The 21,380-nt window shown below is 42.4% G+C and overlaps 1 protein-coding gene across 1 annotated transcript in view; it reads right to left on the bottom strand.

Moving 5' to 3' along the window:
• Positions 1-21,380, bottom strand: part of Hsdl2 (hydroxysteroid dehydrogenase like 2) — a 34,103-nt gene that overhangs the window by 4,404 nt on the left and 8,319 nt on the right. The window contains exons 3-10 of the mRNA XM_052176568.1: positions 21,087-21,185; positions 19,858-19,972; positions 16,634-16,737; positions 16,251-16,349; positions 12,406-12,600; positions 6,791-6,862; positions 5,776-6,195; positions 3,723-3,851 (exon numbers count right to left, since the gene is read on the bottom strand). Of these exons, the coding sequence (XP_052032528.1) occupies positions 3,723-3,851; positions 5,776-6,195; positions 6,791-6,862; positions 12,406-12,600; positions 16,251-16,349; positions 16,634-16,737; positions 19,858-19,972; positions 21,087-21,185 (1,233 nt within the window). The remainder of the gene's footprint in view (positions 1-3,722; positions 3,852-5,775; positions 6,196-6,790; positions 6,863-12,405; positions 12,601-16,250; positions 16,350-16,633; positions 16,738-19,857; positions 19,973-21,086; positions 21,186-21,380) is intronic.

The following is a 21,380-nucleotide window of genomic DNA, read 5'->3' as shown; positions in this document are numbered from 1 at the left end:
AAAAAAATTTAAGTATAAATATTTATCAAAATGGGGCTAAAGAGATGACTCAGTGGTTCAAAGCACTGGCTGCTCTTCCAGAGGACCTGGGTTCAATTCCCAGCACCCACATGGCAGCTCACAACTGTCTATAACTCCAGTTCCAGGGGATCTGACATCTTCATACATATGCACATGTAGTCAAAATACACATGTGCATAAAATAAAAATAAATCGTTTTTAAAAAAAATACCAAAACAATATTGATAGAGAAAAAAACTTTCAAAGAAAGTTACTAATCAATTTATTTTCTTTCCTTTTCCTTAAGTGAGAGGCCTCGCCTTGTTGTCCAGACTGGCCACAAACTTCTAGCTCAAGCAATCAGCCTGCCTCAGCCTAACAAACTGGGATTGCAGGCCTGTGCCATTGAGCCTGCCACAGTTTATTACTTTCTGTTTGCCACACAGTGACCTCTACTGGCCAAAGAGAGAGATTTGTTATTTTAGGTTTTTGTATTTACAGTGCATGCTTCTAGATAGAGAAATGGCTGTGATCTCTAAAAGAGACATCTTAGGCTCCAAGATCTAAACTGTACCTATATAAGGAAGACATTAATAAATACAACAAAAGGAGAAAGACACGATCTTCCCAGTCTAAACGCTAGGTGTCAGATGTGCTTCCCATAACTCATGACTTGGGGACTCCAGCAAACGCAAGAGCACACTCACAAAAAGAGGCAGAAAGCCCACAGTCTCACGCTTATACAGAAGGAAAAGCTAAAGCAGCCACGGAGCCATGAGTGGTGGTGCCAGCTCTGAGCGTGGGCAGGAGGCACAGTTCACGTCATCTTCAGCTATACAGCTTTCCAGGCCAGCCTGGAAGACTGGAAGGTCAGTCAGAACAGCAGAATGAGCAAGAGCAAGAGCAAGAGTGGCCTTCAGGATGGCTCAGCAGGTAAAGGCCTTTGCTGTCTACAGAATTATCCTGACCTCCACCAGTCCACTGCAGCATGCCCATGTTCCCCACAGCCTACCACCCATCCAATCTCCACACAGAAATAATAAATTAAGTTTACACGATAATTATGGACACATATAGATTCATATCCTAGCTCCAACATCTACTCACTCAATATATGATCTTGGGATTATTACTTAATTTTTCAGAGTCTCAGTCACCACCTCTATAAAATGATGAAAATGATTTTTTTAAGATTTACTTACTTTTATTTTATGGGTATGGGGTTTTGCCTGCATATATGTCTGTGCAACATGTGCATATAGTGCCAGCAAAGGCCAGAAAAGGGGGTGTCAAATCCCCTGGGATTGGAGTTAGAGAGACGTATCACCCACAAGGATTTTGTCCTCTGAAAGAGCAGCCAGTTCTTTAAACCACTGAGCCATCTCTCAAGCCCTAGTAAAAAACACTTTATCTCAAGTTAAATTCATTCTTATACCACAGCAATTGCCCAATAGTTATTAAGTATATTAACTTATTCAGCTTAGACACTGTCAATGCCTTTTTGTTTCATTTTGTTTATTGAGACGGGATCTTATTAGATAGATATGAATTGGCTTCAAACTCACTTTTAAGAGCCTTGAATTCACAATCTTCCAGCCTTCACTTCCCCAGTGCTGAGATTATAAGCATATACCACCTTAACTAGCATAATGCGTTTGTAAGCAAAATTGTCCTTAACTTTAAAAATCTGATTCATTTTTACCAAACATTTAGGGTGAGTATAGTGGTACACACCTTTAATCCCAGTACTTAGGAGGCATTGATATCTGTTAAGTCAGTGCCAGTCTGGTCTTGATAGCAAGAACCAGGACTGCCAGGAAGACATAAAGAGACCCTGTCTCAAAAACCAAAACCAAAAACAAACAAATATTTACTGATCATTAAATGTATCAAAATGCTGTTTAATATCTAATAAGAAAATAGGGTTTTGGCTTGTTTTGGTTTGGTTTTTCAAGTCAGGGTTTGTCTGTGTAGCCCTTACTGACCTGGAGCTCACTTTATAGACCAAGCTGGCCTCAAACTCTTGAGATTAGCCTGCCTCAGCCTCAAGAGTGCTGAGGTTAAAGGCGTGCTCCACCACTGTTTAACTTAAAAAAATAGTTTACTACTATAAATGACTAAAGGCAAAATTAGTTAAAATGTTATAATGTACAATTTGAAAAGATGTAAAATAAATAAATTTTTTAAAAAGGGGTGTGTGTGTAGAGATGGCTCAGTAGATAAGAGCACCGACTGCTCTTCTAGAAGTCCTGAGTTCAATTCCCAGCAACCACATGGTGGTTCACAATCATCTGTAATGGAATTTGACACTGTCTTCTGGTGTGTCTGAAGACAGTTACAGTATACTGATATACATTAAATAAATAAATAAATCTTTTAACAAAGAAAAGATCATCAATGTAATAATGATATAATTTTGTTTTTATAAACATGTATATGTTTATGGACATAAATATATGCATATAAGATGCTAATCCAAATGAATTGATGGCTATCCTTTCAATGGTATAGTAAAAAAAAGTTTTATTTTTTTAGTTGCTTTTTCTAGATTTGTTCAATAAACACTTAATACTGCTGTAAAAGTTAAAGAGCGTAGGGAGCCGGTTTGGAGGGTAAGAACACTTGCTGCACAAGATTGAAGACCTGAGTTCAAATCCCCAACACCTGGACAAAGAGCAGAGTGTGTCTACATGCATGCCTGTAACTCCAGTGAGGTGGGGGTCTGAGAAAGGAGGATGGCTGGGGTTTACTAGCTCCTAGCCTAGCTTCAGGATTCAGGGAAGCCCATGGCAGAAGGGAAGAGCACGATAGACCAGCATGCCAGACATCCTCATCTGGCTTCTACATGTATGTACATGATTGTGCATTTGCACATGAACCTACACATGCATAGAGAACACACACACACAGAGAACACACACACACACACACACACAGAGCACACACACTAGTTCCACTTTAGTCAATGAGACATCATACACAAACTAGCTCACGTACAGTGCAGGCCACTAGCATCCTTTATTAGAACTCGAAAAGGAGGTCTGGAGGGTACACAATATACTTTGATACTATTTAACAAGATTTAAGAAGAATAAGCATATGAGTGGTACTTTATAATTCATTACATGTAAGATTTTTAGGTTAGAATATTATAATGCCTTAGTTGAGAGTATTGTTGCTAATTTTTAGAATTTGTGTTAACTTACCTGTTTGAATAGTATTCTAATAGAAGAAAATAGAAAAAATCACCCTTAAAGTTACTTTGGCACTTTTAGAGATAACTGGGCAGAACATAAACTCATGCAGAAGATTCTCTGGGATAGAGATCCTACAAAAGCAGGGCTCTAGGGCACAGGAGAGTCCTGTCTTGTCTCCTTTGTGGCATCTGGTGAGGCCAGGGTGAGGTACTGCTGACTTCTAGCCTCCGGTGACCACATTGAAAATACAGTACTTTAGTTCAGGTAGAATGAAGCCTACTTAGTAATCCTTGTGGATTATTCTTTGTTTCCAATGTTACATTATTTTCTCAGTGATGAGAAAGCTCTACCTCAGTTCTCCATTTGTTAGATGAGGCAGAGGTGGGTCAGAGGCAGCCTACGAACATCACGGAGCCCTCCCACTGCTGGGAATGTTTCTGAGCCTTGATTATCTACAAAAGGAATAAGCTGAATATCCAAAATATTCCATTCAAAACAAGTGAACTAAAAGAGTTGAAAACTTACCTGAAAACATTTTGACAAAATCATCAGTGGCCATACTCATCACCACGTCTGCCCGGTAAGAGGGCTCTCCGTGTCCAACCTTCCCGCCTTTACTCTTCAGATCAAGAAACCACGTACCACCATCTTCACCTGTACAGACAAATATGTGGAAATCCACACTGTCATTACTACAGTTGTAATAATCTCCTAACATGCTGTCCTGGATAAAATCCTCAGGCCCCTATCAGACTCAGCATGCCTATGGTCTAAGCACTGTGCTAGGTTCTGAAAATCATTCAGTAACAAAAAGAAAAGCCAGGTTCTTCTCCAAAGAGGAAACAGAGGTTATATGGGTGTGTTGATAGAGGGACAGCCAAGCTGGAGTAGTGAAATTCACACAGAAGTTACAGCAGTGCTTAGGAGAGGCTGGGGCAAAGGAAATGGCTCAATTTTATCAGGTGCAACACTTCAGTTTGGAGACGGACAGTGAAGAAGAAAACAGAGGCTATTAAAGAGGAAGCCATGGAAAGCAGGCATTTCCAGAAGGAAGACGTGCCGAGGAGCTGCAGGGAGGGATGACATACCCACTGGTGCAGAGTCCTCATCTAGGACCACTGTGAAGACAACCTTTGGGGAACAGGGGAAACTGGAAGGGGGAAAACTATGTACAATAGAGTGGGCTTCAGATAAAATTAAGTGTGGCTCTGAAAGACAAAGACAGGAGTATGGTTTGGGATGGCTGTTACATTCTGTTTTGACGACAGAACATAATTGGGAACATTAAAATAACCACTGGAAAGGAGGCAGCATGTGCACAAGTTGAAGAAAAGGGACAGTCAGCAGAACAGCTCCTGAGGAGGCCAGAGGAGGCAGAATCTATAACTCAGATACTGCTAGTGTCACCACGGATGACTTCACTGTCACCATCTGTCAGACCCACCCCGACTGACCGGATCAAACTCTACACGTTAGGAAGGGTCTATGTATAATCAAGTTTGGGAGGCACTTCCAGGAGCTAAGCTCCATCACCTGGGAGGAAGAGGGGGCCTATGATGGCCGATTTACAGACATCTAATAGCAGGAAGCTGAAGTCATTTCTATTTGCAAGTTTCTAAAAATAATCTGCTGTGGAAAACGAGGCAGTGAGCAGACAAAAGAGAAGTTTAAGGTGCTGCTTAGCCCTATTTGAAGAGGAACCCACCAGTCCAGTTGATACTACTGCTTTGGTTTTTGTCTAACAAGATTTGGTAGCCTTGATGCAGCTCTGGGGACAGCAGGCAGTTTGAATCATCCAGAACTAAGCCTTTGACAGACAGGTCATGCCATAAGCATGGAGGGTTCAGCAAGTTTAGGACATCAGCAAAACATAAAGACTGAAGCAACAGACCATGAGCTCAGAAACGAAGATAGGACGATTACAGTTAGGCAGAGAACAGCACAGAGGAAAACAAATGTCTGCACATAACAGAACTAAGTAGCTCTTAAAACTACCATTAGTCTTTGTTATTTTTATTATATAGGAAAACATGAGGAGTTTGTATTGGGTTGGTTTTCTGAGATAGGGTGCCTCTATGTAGCTCTGGCTACTTACCCTGTCGACCAGGCTGACCTCGAACTCAGAGATTTACCTGCCTCTGCTGACCCCTTTCCCTGCACCAGGAAATCCTAAGACTAAAGCGGTGCATGACCACGCCCAGCTCATGTGTAGAGGTTTTAGACTAAATTCATACTGACCTAACGCAAAGATAAAAATAGATAGCTACCCACAACTGATAAATTATTGTATTTTACCTGTACATTACCTGTCCATCTATATAGGATTTCTTCTCTATTATATATGCCAAGGAGTATTTAACACTGAAAGTATATGCCGGGACAATGTATTCTATATATGTTTCCATATAAACAAATCTTAACTTAAAAATATAAATTGACAGTTACTTGCTGTTTTTGAGTATCTATATTCAATAGACCTAGATATAGCTAAGTATCTAGGCACCAAAGGCTGGTTTTCTTTCAACAAAAATGTCCCACTGTTTCTTAAAAGCTCCAGATAACGGGACACAGTCTTCACCTGAGAGTTCAAACTGATAGACAGCTTGAGTGGCTCTAACAACTTCATCACTGAGAGAGTCCTTAACAATTCTAAATGTTTCTTCCACAGCTCCAAAATGTGGTTTCGGTGGTAGCATTGACTGCACGAGGGGCTGTGGCTGTGGCCGCTGCTGTGACCGCTGCTGTAGCGGCTGCGGTGGCTGCGCCTGCAGCTGTGGCTGCTCCTGCAGTGGTGCCTGCGCCTGCAGTGGTGCTTGTGGCTGCTCCTGCAGCTGTGGCTGCTCCTGCAGTGGTGCCTGCGCCTGCAGCGGTGCCTGTGCCTGTGCCTGCAGCGGTGGCTGCTCCTGCAGCGGTGGCTGCTCCTGCAGCGGTGCCTGCGCCTGCAGTGGTGGCTGCTCTTGCTGCTGCAGCTTCTCTTCTTTCACTTCTGGCACAGGGTCTATAAAATATAATTTACATAAAGAGCCTTAAAGTTTTGTCAATATAAGGCCAAATTATTTTAAATGCATTAAATGGCATCTAAAAGCATAAATAAAACTGATGCTTTTAGAGCCGGGCGGTGGTGGCGCACGCCTGTAATCCCAGCACTCTGGGAGCAGAGGCAGCCGGATTTCTGAGTTCGAGGCCAGCCTGGTCTACAGAGTGAGTTCCAGGACAGCCAGGCTATACAGAGAAACCCTGTCTCGAAAAAACCAAATCCAAAATTAAAAAACAAACAAACAAACAAACAAACAAACAAACAAAAAAAACTGATGGGAAAAGCAGCCAACCATGTCAGTTATGGCTGTGGATGCTAAAAAGCTATCTCTCCTAAACAAAAGGTTGGCTTTTAAAATAGGTTACAAATACCCAAACCAAAGAAAGTCACTCCTAAACAATACAATGTTTACACAAAGTAACTACAATTTGAGGAATATTCATCACCTTTTTGGATGGCCCATCTGAGTTATAAAACCAAATGAGACATACATGCAGGCAAAATCCCCATCCACATACAAAGAAAGAGTAAAATCAAATATGCCCTAGATTCTTACCATTTGGCTCTTTTTCCTCCATAACTGCCTCTGGGTTTTCATCTAAGAAGAAATCTGGTAACAAGGGATGACCTGAAAATTAAACCCCAAATAATCAAGTTATAATAATTATAGAATAATGATTTTAAAATATTTTTATTTTTAAAATAATTTTTAAATACAATTTTTATTTATTTATTTATTTTTATTCGATATAATTTATTTACAATTCAAATGATTTCCCCTTTTCTAGCCCCCCACTCCCCGAAAGTCCTGTAAGCCCCCTTCTCTTCGCCTGTCCTCCCACCCACCCCTTCCCACTTCCCCGTTCTGGTTTTGCCGAATACTGCTTCACTGAGTCTTTCCAGAACCAGGGGCCACTCCTCCTTTCTTCTTGTACCTTATTTGATGTGTGGATTATGTTTTGGGTATTCCAGTTTTCTAGGTTAATATCCACTTATTAGTGAGTGCATACCATGATTCACCTTTTGAGTCTGGGTTACCTCACTTAGTATGATGTTCTCTAGCTCCATCCATTTGCCTAAGAATTTCATGAATTCATTGTTTCTAATGGCTGAATAGTACTCCATTGTGTAGATATACCACATTTTTTGCATCCACTCTTCTGTTGAGGGATACCTGGGTTCTTTCCAGCATCTGGCAATTATAAATAGGGCTGCTATGAACATAGTAGAGCATGTATCCTTATTACATGGTGGGGAATCCTCTGGATATATGCCCAGGAGTGGTATAGCAGGATCTTCTGGAAGTGAGGTGCCCAGTTTTCAGAGGAACCGCCAGACTGATTTCCAGAGTGGTTGTACCAATTTGCAACCCCACCAGCAGTGGAGGAGTGTTCCTCTTTCTCCACACCCTCTCCAACACCTGCTGTCTCCTGAATTTCTAATCTTAGCCATTCTGACTGGTGTAAGATGAAATCTCAGGGTTGTTTTGATTTGCATTTCCCTAATGACTAATGAAGTTGAGCATTTTTTAAGATGCTTCTCCGCCATCCGAAGTTCTTCAGGTGAGAATTCTTTGTTTAACTCTGTACCCCATTTTTTAATAAAATTATTTTTAAAATTATTTGTATTATGTATTTATTTATTTTTTATTAATCATTACTGTTATTTACATCTCAAATGATATCCCCCTTCCTGGTTACCCCTCCACAACCCCCACATCTTATCTGCCCTCTCCCCTGTCTCCTTTGCCTGTATGAGGGTGCTCACCCACCCACCCACTCCAGCCCCATGGCTCCAGCATCCCCCTACACTAGGGCATCAAATCTCCACAGGACCAAGGGCCTCCCCTCCATTTATATCAGACAAGGTAATCCTCTGCTACATATGTATCTGGAGCCATAGATCCTTCTCTGTACATTCCTTGGTTGATGATCTAGTCCCTGGGAGCACTGGGTAATCTGGCCAGCAGACATTGTTCTTCCTATGGGGTTGCAATCCCCCTCTGCTCCTCCAGTCCTTCCACCAGCTCCCCCACCGGGGTTCCTAAGCCTTTTAATAAAAGTCATATCTCTTTTAAAAAATCCTTTTGTGTTTATGGAAAGGGCCCCTATGCAATTGTTAAACTATTTGATCTAATATATTCAATTATTTTTATGTAAATCAGTTACCTCTTCCCTTATGACAGGTTTCATCTTAAGATCTAATTTTGTTTCATTTTGTTTTCTGACAAAGCCTCACTAGTTCTGCCTAGCCTAGAACTCTCTATATAAATCAGGAAACTTGTAGCAATCCACCTGCCTCTACCTCTTAAGCACTGGTATTACAAATCCATGTGGCTATGACCAGATATCTATTTGTATACAGGGATACATATATATATATATATATATATATATGCATGTGTGTCTACATGTATGTGTGGCTGTGGTTGTGTTTGTAGAGGCCAGAAGACCTGAGGTGTCCCCTCTGTCACTCCCCACCTCACAGAGTCTCTCACTGAATCTGGAGCTCACCGCTTCAGTTAGATCGATGACCCAGCAAGTCTCTTGCCTCCCTGTCTTCCTGTCTCCCAGCTCTGGGATTAGGAATATGCAAAACATGCTCAGCTTTTTACATGAAGGCTAAGAATCCAAACTCAAGTCTTTAGGATCGTGCTGCAAGCATTTTACATATTCAGCCATCTCCCCCAGACCCCTGAAGGTCTACTTTCTTTCTTTTTTTTTTTTCTTTTTTTGTGACATAATCTCACTGTGCAGGCCAGGCTGGCCTTGAACTCATTCACTGCCCCCTAAGTGCAGGAATTAAAGACATGTGCCACTATCCAGGCTGGAGATCTGCCGTATACAAACTAAACTGTCCCCTCTTTATCCAACTGTTAATTCATTAACCCATTTATTAAAGGGGGTTTAATTTTTGTAGTTCTTTGTTTTATAGGCACCATCTGATGAAGAGGCTGCTTTTCTTCATTGCTAATTTTTACATCCTTTGTCAAAAAGTAAGTACCTACAGCTATGTGGACTTATCCCGGATCCCCAATTCTAGTCTACTGGCCCACATGTCAGCTTTCATGCCAGAACCACAATGTTGTGGTCACTACTGATCTGTAGTATAGTTTGAGGGTGAGTGCTGCAACACCTGCAGTACCGTTCTGCCATTTGGGGTCTTTGTGCTTCGCTATGAATTGTGGTGCTGTGCAGTGATGGGGAAAGGGAGTGGCCAATAACAACACAAGGAACAAACTATGTATGGAAAACCGTATTTAAGTCATTACTTTATATGTCATTGTTGTTGTTGCTACTATTGCTGTTGTTTTGATTTTTGGAGATAGAGTCATTCTACATAGTCCTGGATGTCCTGGAACTCACTATACAGATCAGGCTGGGCTCAAGATCAGAGATCCGCCTGCCTCTGCCTCCTGAGTGCTAGGATTAAAGGTGTATGCCACCACACCTGGCTGCACGTTTATGTTTTAAAACTCACCTGTCATGATAAGACAGGTGATATAGCCTTCTAGATAAGACTGACTATAAAATAAAACAAGTAAAAGCTGGTACATAAAGCTGCTCTCTATGATCCCAGGAGCACGTGTCCCTATCATCCTTTTGACCTGTCATCCTCCATCCCTCCAACATGCTTAGGGTTAGTTTCCCCTTGGCCATGACAGCAGGAGCCCTGACTAAGGTCTTGCTTCTCAGTATCCATGTGTTTGAATCTTTTCTCCCTTTCTCTGTCTGCCATCATGAGAACTAAGCAAAGTCATTTTATTTCACTGGGCCTTTTTTTTTTTCAGCTAAAGTTGTGGTTAGAAAGTAAGTCAACGATCTAAATATCATCTTACTATTAACTGGCATCTATAAGACATGTACATGAGGGATCTGAGGGTCATAAAGCCTTCAGTTCTGGAGGCTCTCCCTCCCCCACCTGGGAAAGAGTAAACTCATTTTTATTATATACTCAAATCACAGTATCTCATTATATTTAGTTCTTGACCCTTGGCAGGATTTTGAGGGAAGGAGGCAGGATCTTGCTATATATAGCTGTAGCTGGTCTCAAATTTGCGTTCCTCCTGCTTCCACCCCACGTGCTAAGATCGCCAGCCACAAATTTAAAACTCTCTATATAATAACATCCTATCTCAAAACCTAAGATGAGCCAGGTGTGGTGCTACACAGCTGCAGTGCAGAGCTAAGGAAGCGTGGGCAGGAGGATCATGAGTTCCCCGACCTGAACTCCACAGCGAGACCCTGACTCAGAAAGCCAAGAGCTGGAATACAGCTTACGGGTAAGAGTGTGTGCTCGCTAGCGTGTGCAAGGCTAACAGTGGACCCAGAACAACACAACTGACACAAAAGCCCCAAAGGAATTATTACAGTGTTCCACATGCAGAGTGTGTCCTCCCACATGTCCATCTACCCACAGACCAGCACTAGAACAGCTTTGAACTTGTTTCACTACTTGCAAATACTAACTGTTGAATATTGCATATGCAGGTACTCTGGCAAGAGCATTATATACTTTTTGCACAAAGTTCTGAAATCCCATATAGAAAAAAAATTATTTTCTTATTTTAATAATAAGGAAATCAGGGCCAGAGACAGCAGGTGACATGCTGCACACCACCGATCCAGAGAGAGGCAGAGTTGCACTCTCAATCTGACCTGACCTGCCAAATGTTTTCTACATTTATTTTTTTTTAAACATTCATTCATTTATTATGTACAGTGTTCTGCCTGCATATATGCCTGCACACCAGAAGAGGGCACCAGATCACATTACAGATGGTTGCAAGCCACCATGTGGTTGCTGGGAATTGAACTCAGAACTTCTGGAAGAGCAGTCAGTGCTCCTAACCTCTGAGCCATCTCTCCAGCCCTCTACATTTATTTAATTTTTTAAAAATCTTTGGTTTTTTTTTTCAGACAGGGTCTTACTATGTAGCCAGGCTGGCCTTAAACTCACAAAGATCTGCCTAACTCTGTCTCCCGAGTGGTGGGATTAAAGACAGGTGCCACCACACTCAGCTAGATGTATTTATTGTGTGTGTGTATGTACACATGAGCATGTGCGCACATATGCATGAGTGCCCACAGAGTCCAGAAAAGGATATAAGATCCCCTGAGTAGCTGGGAGTGTAGTGGAGACCACTGCAAACTGCTTAGTATAAATATATTTCAGCCGGGCGGTGGTGGTGCACGCCTGTAATCCCAGTACTCTGGGAGGCAGAGGGAGGCAAATTTCTGAGTTCGAGGCCAGCCTGGTCTACAGAGTGAGTTCCAGGACAGCCAGGGCTATACAGAGAAAAACCCTGTCTCGAAAAAACATATTATATATATATATAAAAATCCATTATCATAGTCATCTATAATTTCAAAGGAAATTATTTTTAAACAGTGAACATTGGAGAGCTCTAGAAATTCTCAGATCAGACCACTAGTTATAAGACAGGGCTGCTCACAAGCATCTTAGCTGGCGGTAGTAGCACACAGCTTCAGTCCCAGCACTCAGGAGGCAGAGGCAGGGGCATCTCTGTGGGTTCCAGGCCGGCCTGGTCTATAGAGTTAGTTCCAGGACATCCAGGGCTACAGAGAGACCCCATTTTGAAAAGCTGACCAACCAACCACCCAAACGAACAAACAGGAGGCTGGAGACCTGTCTCAGTATTTAAGAGCACTGGCTGCTCTTCCAGTCTTCCAGAGGTCCTGAGTTCAAATCTCATAACTGCACAGTGGCTCACAACTATTGGGATCGGATGTCCTCTTCTGTTTGATCCCATATTCTGTCATGCAGGTATATATGCAAATAGAGCATTCAGATAAATAAAATAAACTTAAAAAAGAATTAAGAACTCTACTCCTGTATCACCAGTCATATATCTGAATAAAATCTTCACTTTGATTTCTATGAATAACTTTTAAATGTTTGGTTTTCTAATTTGGAGGTGGATAGTAACTGAAACAACCTTCTACAGCATCGTGTCATTTAAAAAGCTCTGCCCCCACTTGTATTGGTTTCTTATCTCTTAAGGTAGATATAGTGTGAGGTTTTCTCTTTATTGGAAAACAGCTTGCAAAAGAATATAGTCATTTTATTACACAAACATACATAAAACAGGTGTGTCCATTATGTAAACTGTGGGACAACATTAATTCTTTCAACAAATATAAGCATTACCTGGTGTAATTGCGTAGACATCAAAATTTTTTATTCCTTCTTCTTTTAAGATATTTTCATCAATAATAAAGTGTCCAGTAAAACTTTTTGGCCTTTTGAAAATGGAATATGCAGCGTCTGCAATGATGTCCACTTTTCTACATTGGCTTTCAACTCCAGATCCTCCCAGCATGTCCATAGCAGCAGTGTGGATGGCTGCAGAGAAAACATGCACACACGTGACTCCATGCGACCATGGGAATAGCAAGCCAGTCCCACGGGCCAGAGTTACCAAGGGGATGAAAAGGGAAGTACGGCCAGGGAGCTCACTGAGTGCTCTACAGACAGAACAGGGATGTGGAGTGCGGCAGAAAGGAACACTCGAACACTCGGTTCCTCAACACAGAACCGGGGAGACAATAAGCAAACTCCTCCGCTACTCAATACAGAATAAACGAAGCACAGCAAACCTGCTTTGATTTTTGCTGTAGAATGTTCAAGAATTTGTACAGCAGTCTTATAAGTTGAAAAAGCCAGTTACAGGCTAACAACAACAACAACAACAAAAAAGCCCTGAGTTGAAGGGTGGTGAGTGGGATTTTTAAGCTAACTGGGCCATGACTTTTGGCAACTTTCACACCTTTGGGCTTCAGCTTCCTATTTCTAAAATATGAAGCTCCCTTTCCAATGTTTTTGCCTGAGCTTTCTGCATTAGAAAATAGATATTTCTTAATTGTCACAGTATTCCCAGTGTTTAAAATAATGCCAAGGCTGGAGGTGATCCTCCTCTCTGTAGCCATTACCAAATCAGTAGCTGACAGTCTCATCCCTGCATATGGAAAATCTGCTCGGAAGTGGGCTTTCCTATTCCCACCCTGGTCTAGACCAGCAGTCTAGAAGAGTCAGTCACTTCCTTTATTCAGCAGAAACTATGAGAAGGTCTTATTTTATAAAGGGGAAAATTGTAAGGCCTCCTGCTCCCAATGTCTTCTCTGGAGGTATGGAATTCATCAAGCACTAAGCTGGAGGGCGCAGCTGCAGCTGCTGGTGAGGGACACATCCTTGATCTTTACTCAGGAGCCAATGTGTTTTTAAAAGCAGATTCCTCATGGCTGCCAGGCAATCCCAGCACTTGGGAGACAGAGGTGGGTGGAGCTCTGTGAGTTTAAAACCAGCCTGGTTTACAAAGAGAGTCCAGAGCAGCCAGGGTTATTACACAGAGAAGCCCTGTCTCAAAAAACCCAAACCCAAACAGCCAGACACCTCACCACTACCCACTGCCCCACCCACCCCTGCTGTGAGCTTCTCTCTTTTTCACTCTGTCAGGAAGAACACAGCGGTCTAGCTCACCTTCCCATCTCCTCTCTCTAATTCCCAACCCTGTCAATTACATGTCTGACATAAACACTGTATGGCTTCATTGCTCCTACGTCCCCCTCTGCTTATTATAAATAAAATCTTTTTAAAATCTTTCCAATAGCTCTCTACTGACTGTAGTGTGCAATTCAAGCTGCCAAGCTAGAGAAGGAATGCTAGTACCTGCCTCACAGACATATGTGAGGCCTGTGTTCAAACCCCTGCACCAAAAAGTGAGAACAGAATCTGGTTGCTTAAACTGGCAAATTAGACCAAAGTCTGAGTTCACCCATTCCCCACACCCTCCACCCAACATTCCAGTGGACCTGCAGCTTAGGAACCAGAGCAGCCCAGATGCAGTGGGAACCGACAGCCATGAGCCTATCGGAACACACCTCCTCGATCTCTTCACGCCCACTACACACACGGATTTCCCATGCTGCATGTCTTTGCCTGTTGTTCCTGCTGTCCATGAATATATATCATGCCCAGTTTTCCTCTGCTAACCTCAACATTCCCTGGAGAACAATTTATATCTCCACTTGAATTTATTCACTTCAATTTATATCTCCATTTGAAACTCATTCTTAACTCTTTAACATGGGCTGCATGTCCTTCCTGCTGCATTTCAAAAGCACTGTATGTAATTCCGCATTCCGTGCATCACAAGGAACTCAACTGTAAATTCAGTATTATCATGTCTAGGGCCAAATGATACTGGCTCCGAAGTGTCAGGTAAAACACCTAAAACAAATACCTCAGAGCCAAAGCAAGGCCTCAGCAAATCCTGTCAATCCTGATAATACCTTCAATCCTTCCTGTCAGTCTACCTATTACATAAGCTTAGGAAGAATGTCTAGTTTAGAGCTACCAGAGGCAGACCCACTACACACTCAATCACCACTTACTATTTATAACGTAATCATGCATAATGAGTGTTGTAAGTGACAAAAAGGAGATGGACAGATTATTGAATCTAATGGTGAATCCTCATCTTGTAAGAACTATTAGCGGCACTGCTACAACTGAGTATTTGCCCTCGTTATGTTTCCTGTTAAGTGGCCTTCCTTCAAGACTTCATACTACTAAGGTTCTTCCTACGTTACCTATCTATGGAGTCCTTCTTTCCAAACCATCATGTTGCAGTGACAATAGTCCTTTCTCAACTTCTTACATGGCACAGAATCTTGAGATTTTATATTATCATTCATTGCTGATAATCCACAGGGCTTACAGCTAACCCTCAGACTTATAAGCTCAGTTGCCTACCATCAATCTCTACCTAGATGCTCTGACACAATGTCTCTAGTTAAGTACTAAACTTGCTCCATCTATAGCTGTCTTCATCTCAGTCGTGTAACTCACTGCTCTGGTTACTCCAGTCTGGCAGTCACCACGGATGCTGTCTTTCCTCTCTCCTATCACATCCAATCCACCAGTAGATCCTCCTGGTGCTACCTCAAGATTTCCTCAGCACCAGACCTCTCCCACCTTTACTGCTACCATCCTGGTCATGGCCACCAGCATCAGTGACCTAGTGTGATGCTCCCTTATTTCAGTTACCTCTACGTGGTTTTTCCTTTTGCTTCTTCAGAATCTAGGTTCAACACTTCAGTCAGCAAAGTCCCCTGTCTGGCCTCCACTTCCTCACTGCTCTCAGCACATCATTTACTACTCCTGCACTTCTCCCTCTTCTTCGATCCCCACACCTGGCATTTCCACCCACAGGATCTTTGCACAGAATCTTTGCACAGGCTGCAACCTTGAACTTCCTCTCAGCAGCAAGGCTAACTCCAGTCACTTCCAAATCTATGCTTAAAAGCCACATTCTCAAAAAGGTGAAACCTTTCTACCCTGTTAGAAGTTAAAACCTGACTGGGTGTAGTGGTGCACCCTTTTAATCTCAGCACTCAGAGATGGAGGCAGGTGGATCTCTGTGACTTTGAAGCCAGCCTGATCTACATAATGTGTCTAAGAAAGTAATAAACAAATGCCTATTAAAAGCATCTCTCTCCAGTGTTGGAGAGAGTGTCACTATTTCCCGATTTTGCTTCGTTTTCACAAGCATTACTACCATCTGGCATACTAACTATGAACCCCCGGGCTCAAGTGATCCTTCTGCCTCAGCCTCAGTGTTGCTGGGACTACAGGCATGTTCACATACCCACCTACAACTACCACTCCTTTAATAAGTCTTTTGACCTGAAACTCTAACAGAACTTGCTGGAAACACTTCTGTTGGCTCTCATGAGACTCTCCGTATGTCCTAGTGTGATGCTCCCATCATGGCTGCTGCCAGAGTCAGCCACTAGTCCAAGTAAAGGTGTGGAGATGGACGGCAAGGCTGCTTCGCTGCACAGTAAACAGTTGGTCTTCTTTCCCAAAAGTTTCAGGTGACCGGAGATACTTCACAAGAGTCGATGACAGGGCTGTGGAACTAGCCCACTGGTAGAGAGCTCACCAAACATGACCACGACACTGGGTTTGAGTAATTTCTTTTAAGTACAAACCTGTTTTAGGCCATAAGGCATTGACTGCAATTTCACCTCTAAATTCTTCTGCCATTCCAAGCACACACATAGACATGCCATATTTGGCAATGGTATAAGCTAAAAGAAACCACAAACATTAATAATTTAGTTGAGAAACTAATTTTTGAGTAGAAACAACCAATTTTCTGTTTTTGCCCTGATGATTTTTTTAAATTCACTTTACATCCTGCCCACTGCCCCCCTCCATGTCCCTCCTCCCACAATCCTTCCTCATCCCCTTCTCCTCTGAGAGCATGGGGCCCCCTAGGTATCCTCACCCCCTCCGGTACATTAAGCCTCTGCAGGCCTAGGCGCATTCTTCCCCACTGAGGCCAGACAAAATATGCCCGTCTAACACTTACCACAGTGCTGTTTGAACCACAGTGGATTTAGGTTCAGGGGTGGGCTGAGATTGAGAATATGAGCTACTTTGCTCTTTTTTAAAAAAGGAATACATGCTTTGGATCTGAAAATAAAAGAAACACAAGTCAAGTCACTAGCTTCTGTTTTAAAGGACTTCTACAGAGTAACTGAACTTGCTCAGTGATGTGTCTGGTAATACTTGCTTGTGGAGTACTTCTGTTTTCTAGAAAGAAGATAATAAAAGGACTGGTTTGCATGCTTTGAAATATGCTTCATGTCTGCTCGATGGAAAAAGTAAATCCTTGTCGATATTAGCTTTAAGTTCAACTGAGGATATCTTCAACCATAACTGTCCCAAATTCTCCCACTCCAACCCACACTCATAATTTCCAGAAGCAGTAAACATACTTGTGAGGCAGTCATAGGTTTAAATCCTGATTCTGCCCCTTTGTATGCCACAGCCTTCCAGTTCTCAGAATTGTTACTATGAAATGGGTAACACCCACTACCATCTAGGACTGATCCAGGGATCTAAATGAGATGCTTCAGACAGTGCATATGCTGGACATGAAGTAAAAGGTTGCTATGGGCATCATCGCACGTGCTAGTTATTTTTACCAGTACAAAGTGCAATGTGCCTTTGAAAGCAATGTATAATTTAGAGGTTTGGTGCTGATTACTGTTTTTTTGTTTTGCTTTTTGAGACAATAGTCTCACTACATAGGTTAGGTTGGCCTAGACATGGCCTATGTAGACCAGGATAGCCTTAAATGTGGAACATTCTTACTGCATCTGTCTCCTGGGTATTAAAATTATACATATCTGCCCCCATGACAGCTAATTTTTATATTTATTTATTTACTTATTGTTTATTTTTATTTATTAATTTTGGTTTTTGGAGACAGGTTTTCTCTATGTTTCCCTGGGTTTTCTGGAACTCAGTCTGTAGACCAGGCTGACCTCGAACTCACAGAGATCCACTTGCTTCTGCCTCCTGAATATTGGGATTAAAGGTGTATGCCACCACTGCCCGAATTTTTTTGAAGATATATTTATTTATTTCACATATTTGAGTACACTGTCCCTGTCTTCAGATGCATCAGAAGAGGGCATTGGATCCCACTACAGATGGCTGTGAGCCACTATGTGGTCGCTGGGAACTGAACTCAGGACTTCTAGAAGAGTAGCCAGTGCTCTTAATTGCTGAGCCATCTCTCCAGCTCTCTAATTGTATTTTTAACTGCTTATTAAACTACATTATTTTATAGAAAATTATTTCCAATATTTTTGCAATTTTATGTATTAAAGTTATAACATCATATTGTACCTCAATTATAGATTTTTTTTTTATATTCCAGGACCTCTAAGGGCAGCAAATATGGCACCTCATGACTGTAATCCCAGCATTCAAGAGGTTGAGGCAGGAGGATTGCAAGTTCCAGGCCAACCTGAGCTGCACAGGGAGACCATGTCTCAAAAGTACAACAAAGGGAGTTTTTGAGGTTGGGGCCCTACTGCCATAGTAGAGCATCTGACCATGATGCACACATAAGGCCTACGGGTCAAGCCCAGCACTGGAGTAAAAGGCAGGGGTGTGAAGTAAGCCATTCTTCTTTTAGGTCAGATTATTATCATTAATAACAATACTATAGCTATTAATATATTAATAACAATAATAAAAGAATTCTTTATCTTATGTATATGAGTACACTGTACCTGTGTCTTCAGACACACCACAAGAGGGCATTGGATCCCATTATAGATGGTTATAAGCCACCATGTGGTCACTGGGACTTGAACTCAGGACCTCTGGAAGAGCAGCTAGTGCTCTTAACCACTGAGCCATCTCTCCAGCCCCAATTATTTATTATTAATTATTATTATTATTAATATTATTATTGTTATTATTATTATTTCTAAAGACAAAACTCTGTTATCAATTCCAACATTTTTCTTTCTTTTTGTTTTTTTGAGACAGGGTTTTTCTGTGTCAACTTGGCTATTTTGCAACTTACTCTTAAGACCATGCTGGCCTCGAACTCAGAAATCCGCCTTGCCTCTGCCTTCCAAGTACTGGGATTAAAGGTGAGCACCTCCATGTCTGACCTCTTCAGCATACTTTTAACTTTACACATCAAATATAAGCAATACCACTACAGAGCTTTTGTGTAAGTTGTCTTTCTCTTCCAAAGGTGTTTGAGGACAGGCAAACTATATTATAGGTGCTTCTCATTAAAACTGAAACTGTACCTCAACCAATCAATAGGACAAACTGAGTCCATTCTGGCAATAAGACCAAACTTTGCCCTCAGCGGAAGGAGCTCCTCTCACTTAGGTCGTGACATCATCTTCCCTATGGTCTATTGGAGGAGACCTTGCCAGCGCACTCTGTTAGTGAGCCGGGCCATCACCATTACAAATGCCATTCCACTTTTCATAAAAACAAACTCTGTCTTACACGTCACGTTGAAAACTCCCAGCACAACACTTAGGTATTGTGCTGGCTAGTTTTATGTCAACTTAACACAAGTTAAAGTCATCTGAGAGGAGGGAACCCAAGTTAAGAAAATGCCTCGACAAGAGGCAAGCCTGTAGTGCACTTTCTTAATTAGTTGCTGATGTGGAGGGACCCAGTCCATTGTGGGTAGTGCCACCCCCAGGATGGTGGTCTTAGTTCTGTAAGAAAGCAGACTGAGAAAGCCAGTAAGCAGCACCCTGCCATGGCTTCTGCATCACTATCTGCCTCCACATTATTGCCCTGTTTGAGTTCTTTTTTTTAAATTTATTTATTATGTATATGAGTACACTGTAACTATCACCAGACACACCAGAAGAGGGCATGAGATCCCATTACAGATGGTTGTGAGCCACCATGTACTTGCTGGGACTTGAACTCAGGACCTCTGGAAGAGCAGTCAGTGTTCTTAACCGCTGAGCCATCTCTCCAGCACCCTGTTTGAGTCCTTGTACTAACTTCCTTCAATATGGAGTATGATGTGGAAATGTAAACCAAATAAACTCCTTTAGTCTAACTTGCTTTTGTTCATGGTGTTTCATAACAGGAATGGGGTCCTAACTAGGACAGACACTAATATCATTAGCTTAATCAGATAGGTAAATACGCCAACTAGATTTTAAGCTACTGTTTGGCTCCCCTCTGTTTCTGTGTAGCTCTCTGAGAACACACTGGGCCTTTCTTCCCCACACTCCTGTTGTGACTCACGTAAGGTAGGTTCCTCTGGTGTTCACGTTCATCATCAAGTCCACTCTCTTGGTTGGAGTTTCCAACGTGTTGGTCAAGCTAATAGCACTGGCATTGTTCACCAAAATATCAATTCCTGTTTCCAAAGGAAACACTTCCACTTTAATGCAAGTCATAGTTTCATCTTTATATCTCTCCCTCTCTCTCCCTCTCCCCATCATACACACAGAAGCATTTCCTTTGTATGGTCGACCCCTCAGTTAAGTCACAAATACATACACACATACATACATGCATATACACATATATACATATATAAAGTCATATAGGTCTATTGCGCGCGCGCGCACACACACACACACACACACACACACACACACGCATGCACACAAACATGGATATAATTAGACTCTGAGTGATCAATATGCCAATGCAGACTTAGTAATTCTTTCAAAACAGTAGATGCTGATTTTCATTGGCACAGAGGAGACACAGCCAATAACCAGCACTTTAAGGAAAACTTCAAGGAGGCCGAGTCTTACAAGCTGTAGCTTTAACCCTTATGTAGCAGCCCTCTCTCACTGGCTCCAGGAACCAAATCCTCTGTAGTACTCGCCAGGACCCAGGACCTGTCCAAGCAAACTAGACTCCCTCTCCTCAAGGCTCCTGTTCTTAAAAGGCTCCTGTTCTTTCTGTCTTAGGAACTGGGGGGGGGGGGGGGGGAGGGGAGGGGAAGAGAATCATCTTGAGTTTCAAATCCCAAACAAGACTTTTAAAAAATGACTCATATGCAGAAACGCACACACCCCTAAAATAATCCTAATTTCTGGGCACTCCATCTAGTTTCCATGTAAATGCAATATATCTTGTTTTTAGTTATATGCTTAACAAAAATAAGATTTATGAAATATCAGTGAAAACACTGCTATACAGAGGGTGCTAACTAGCTCCCTTGGGTGGGAACAGCTGTTTATGACCTGCTACACACCAGTTTGCTTCAGTCAGTTATGTCCCCAAAATGTCAACAGAGAGGAAGAGACCATGGTCACGTGACCTTTGCTCCACTGCACATTCTCACTGCTCACTGCACTGATGCCATCACCTCTAAGTGGGCCTAGGTTACGTGACATTACACAGGGATGCAGGGATTGGGGAAAGTACCAACAGCGTCGGGCACTACCCGTTGTTTCAGTGGAAGCTGTTACATGTGCAGTCTATGAGTGTTCGATAACTTTCAGAACCAGGGCTACCTCCGAATCTCTCCACGGCTTTCTCCACCGCACTGTGGATCTGCTGTTCGTCTCTCACGTCGACCACGCATGGCAAGGCCTTCCCTCCCGCTGCTTCAACTAAAGAGAAGCAAACAGAAGCATTCAAGGATTTAGGGTCACACCTTCACTCTGCCGCCAAGGCAGTCAAACTAGGGGGCTCCCTCTCCAGAGAGAGAGAGGTAAATAAATCACCAGGTCCTACAAACACAGCAGATACAACAACACAACTGACTAAATGTAGCTTCAAACCAGCTGGGGCTCTGCGGGCTCCAG

Source organism: Apodemus sylvaticus, chromosome 3 (assembly GCF_947179515.1).
Source record: "Apodemus sylvaticus chromosome 3, mApoSyl1.1, whole genome shotgun sequence".
NCBI classification, from domain to species: Eukaryota; Metazoa; Chordata; class Mammalia; order Rodentia; family Muridae; genus Apodemus; species Apodemus sylvaticus.
Note: the sequence above shows the minus strand (reverse complement) of the source record. Positions and strands in the feature narration are given on the sequence as shown.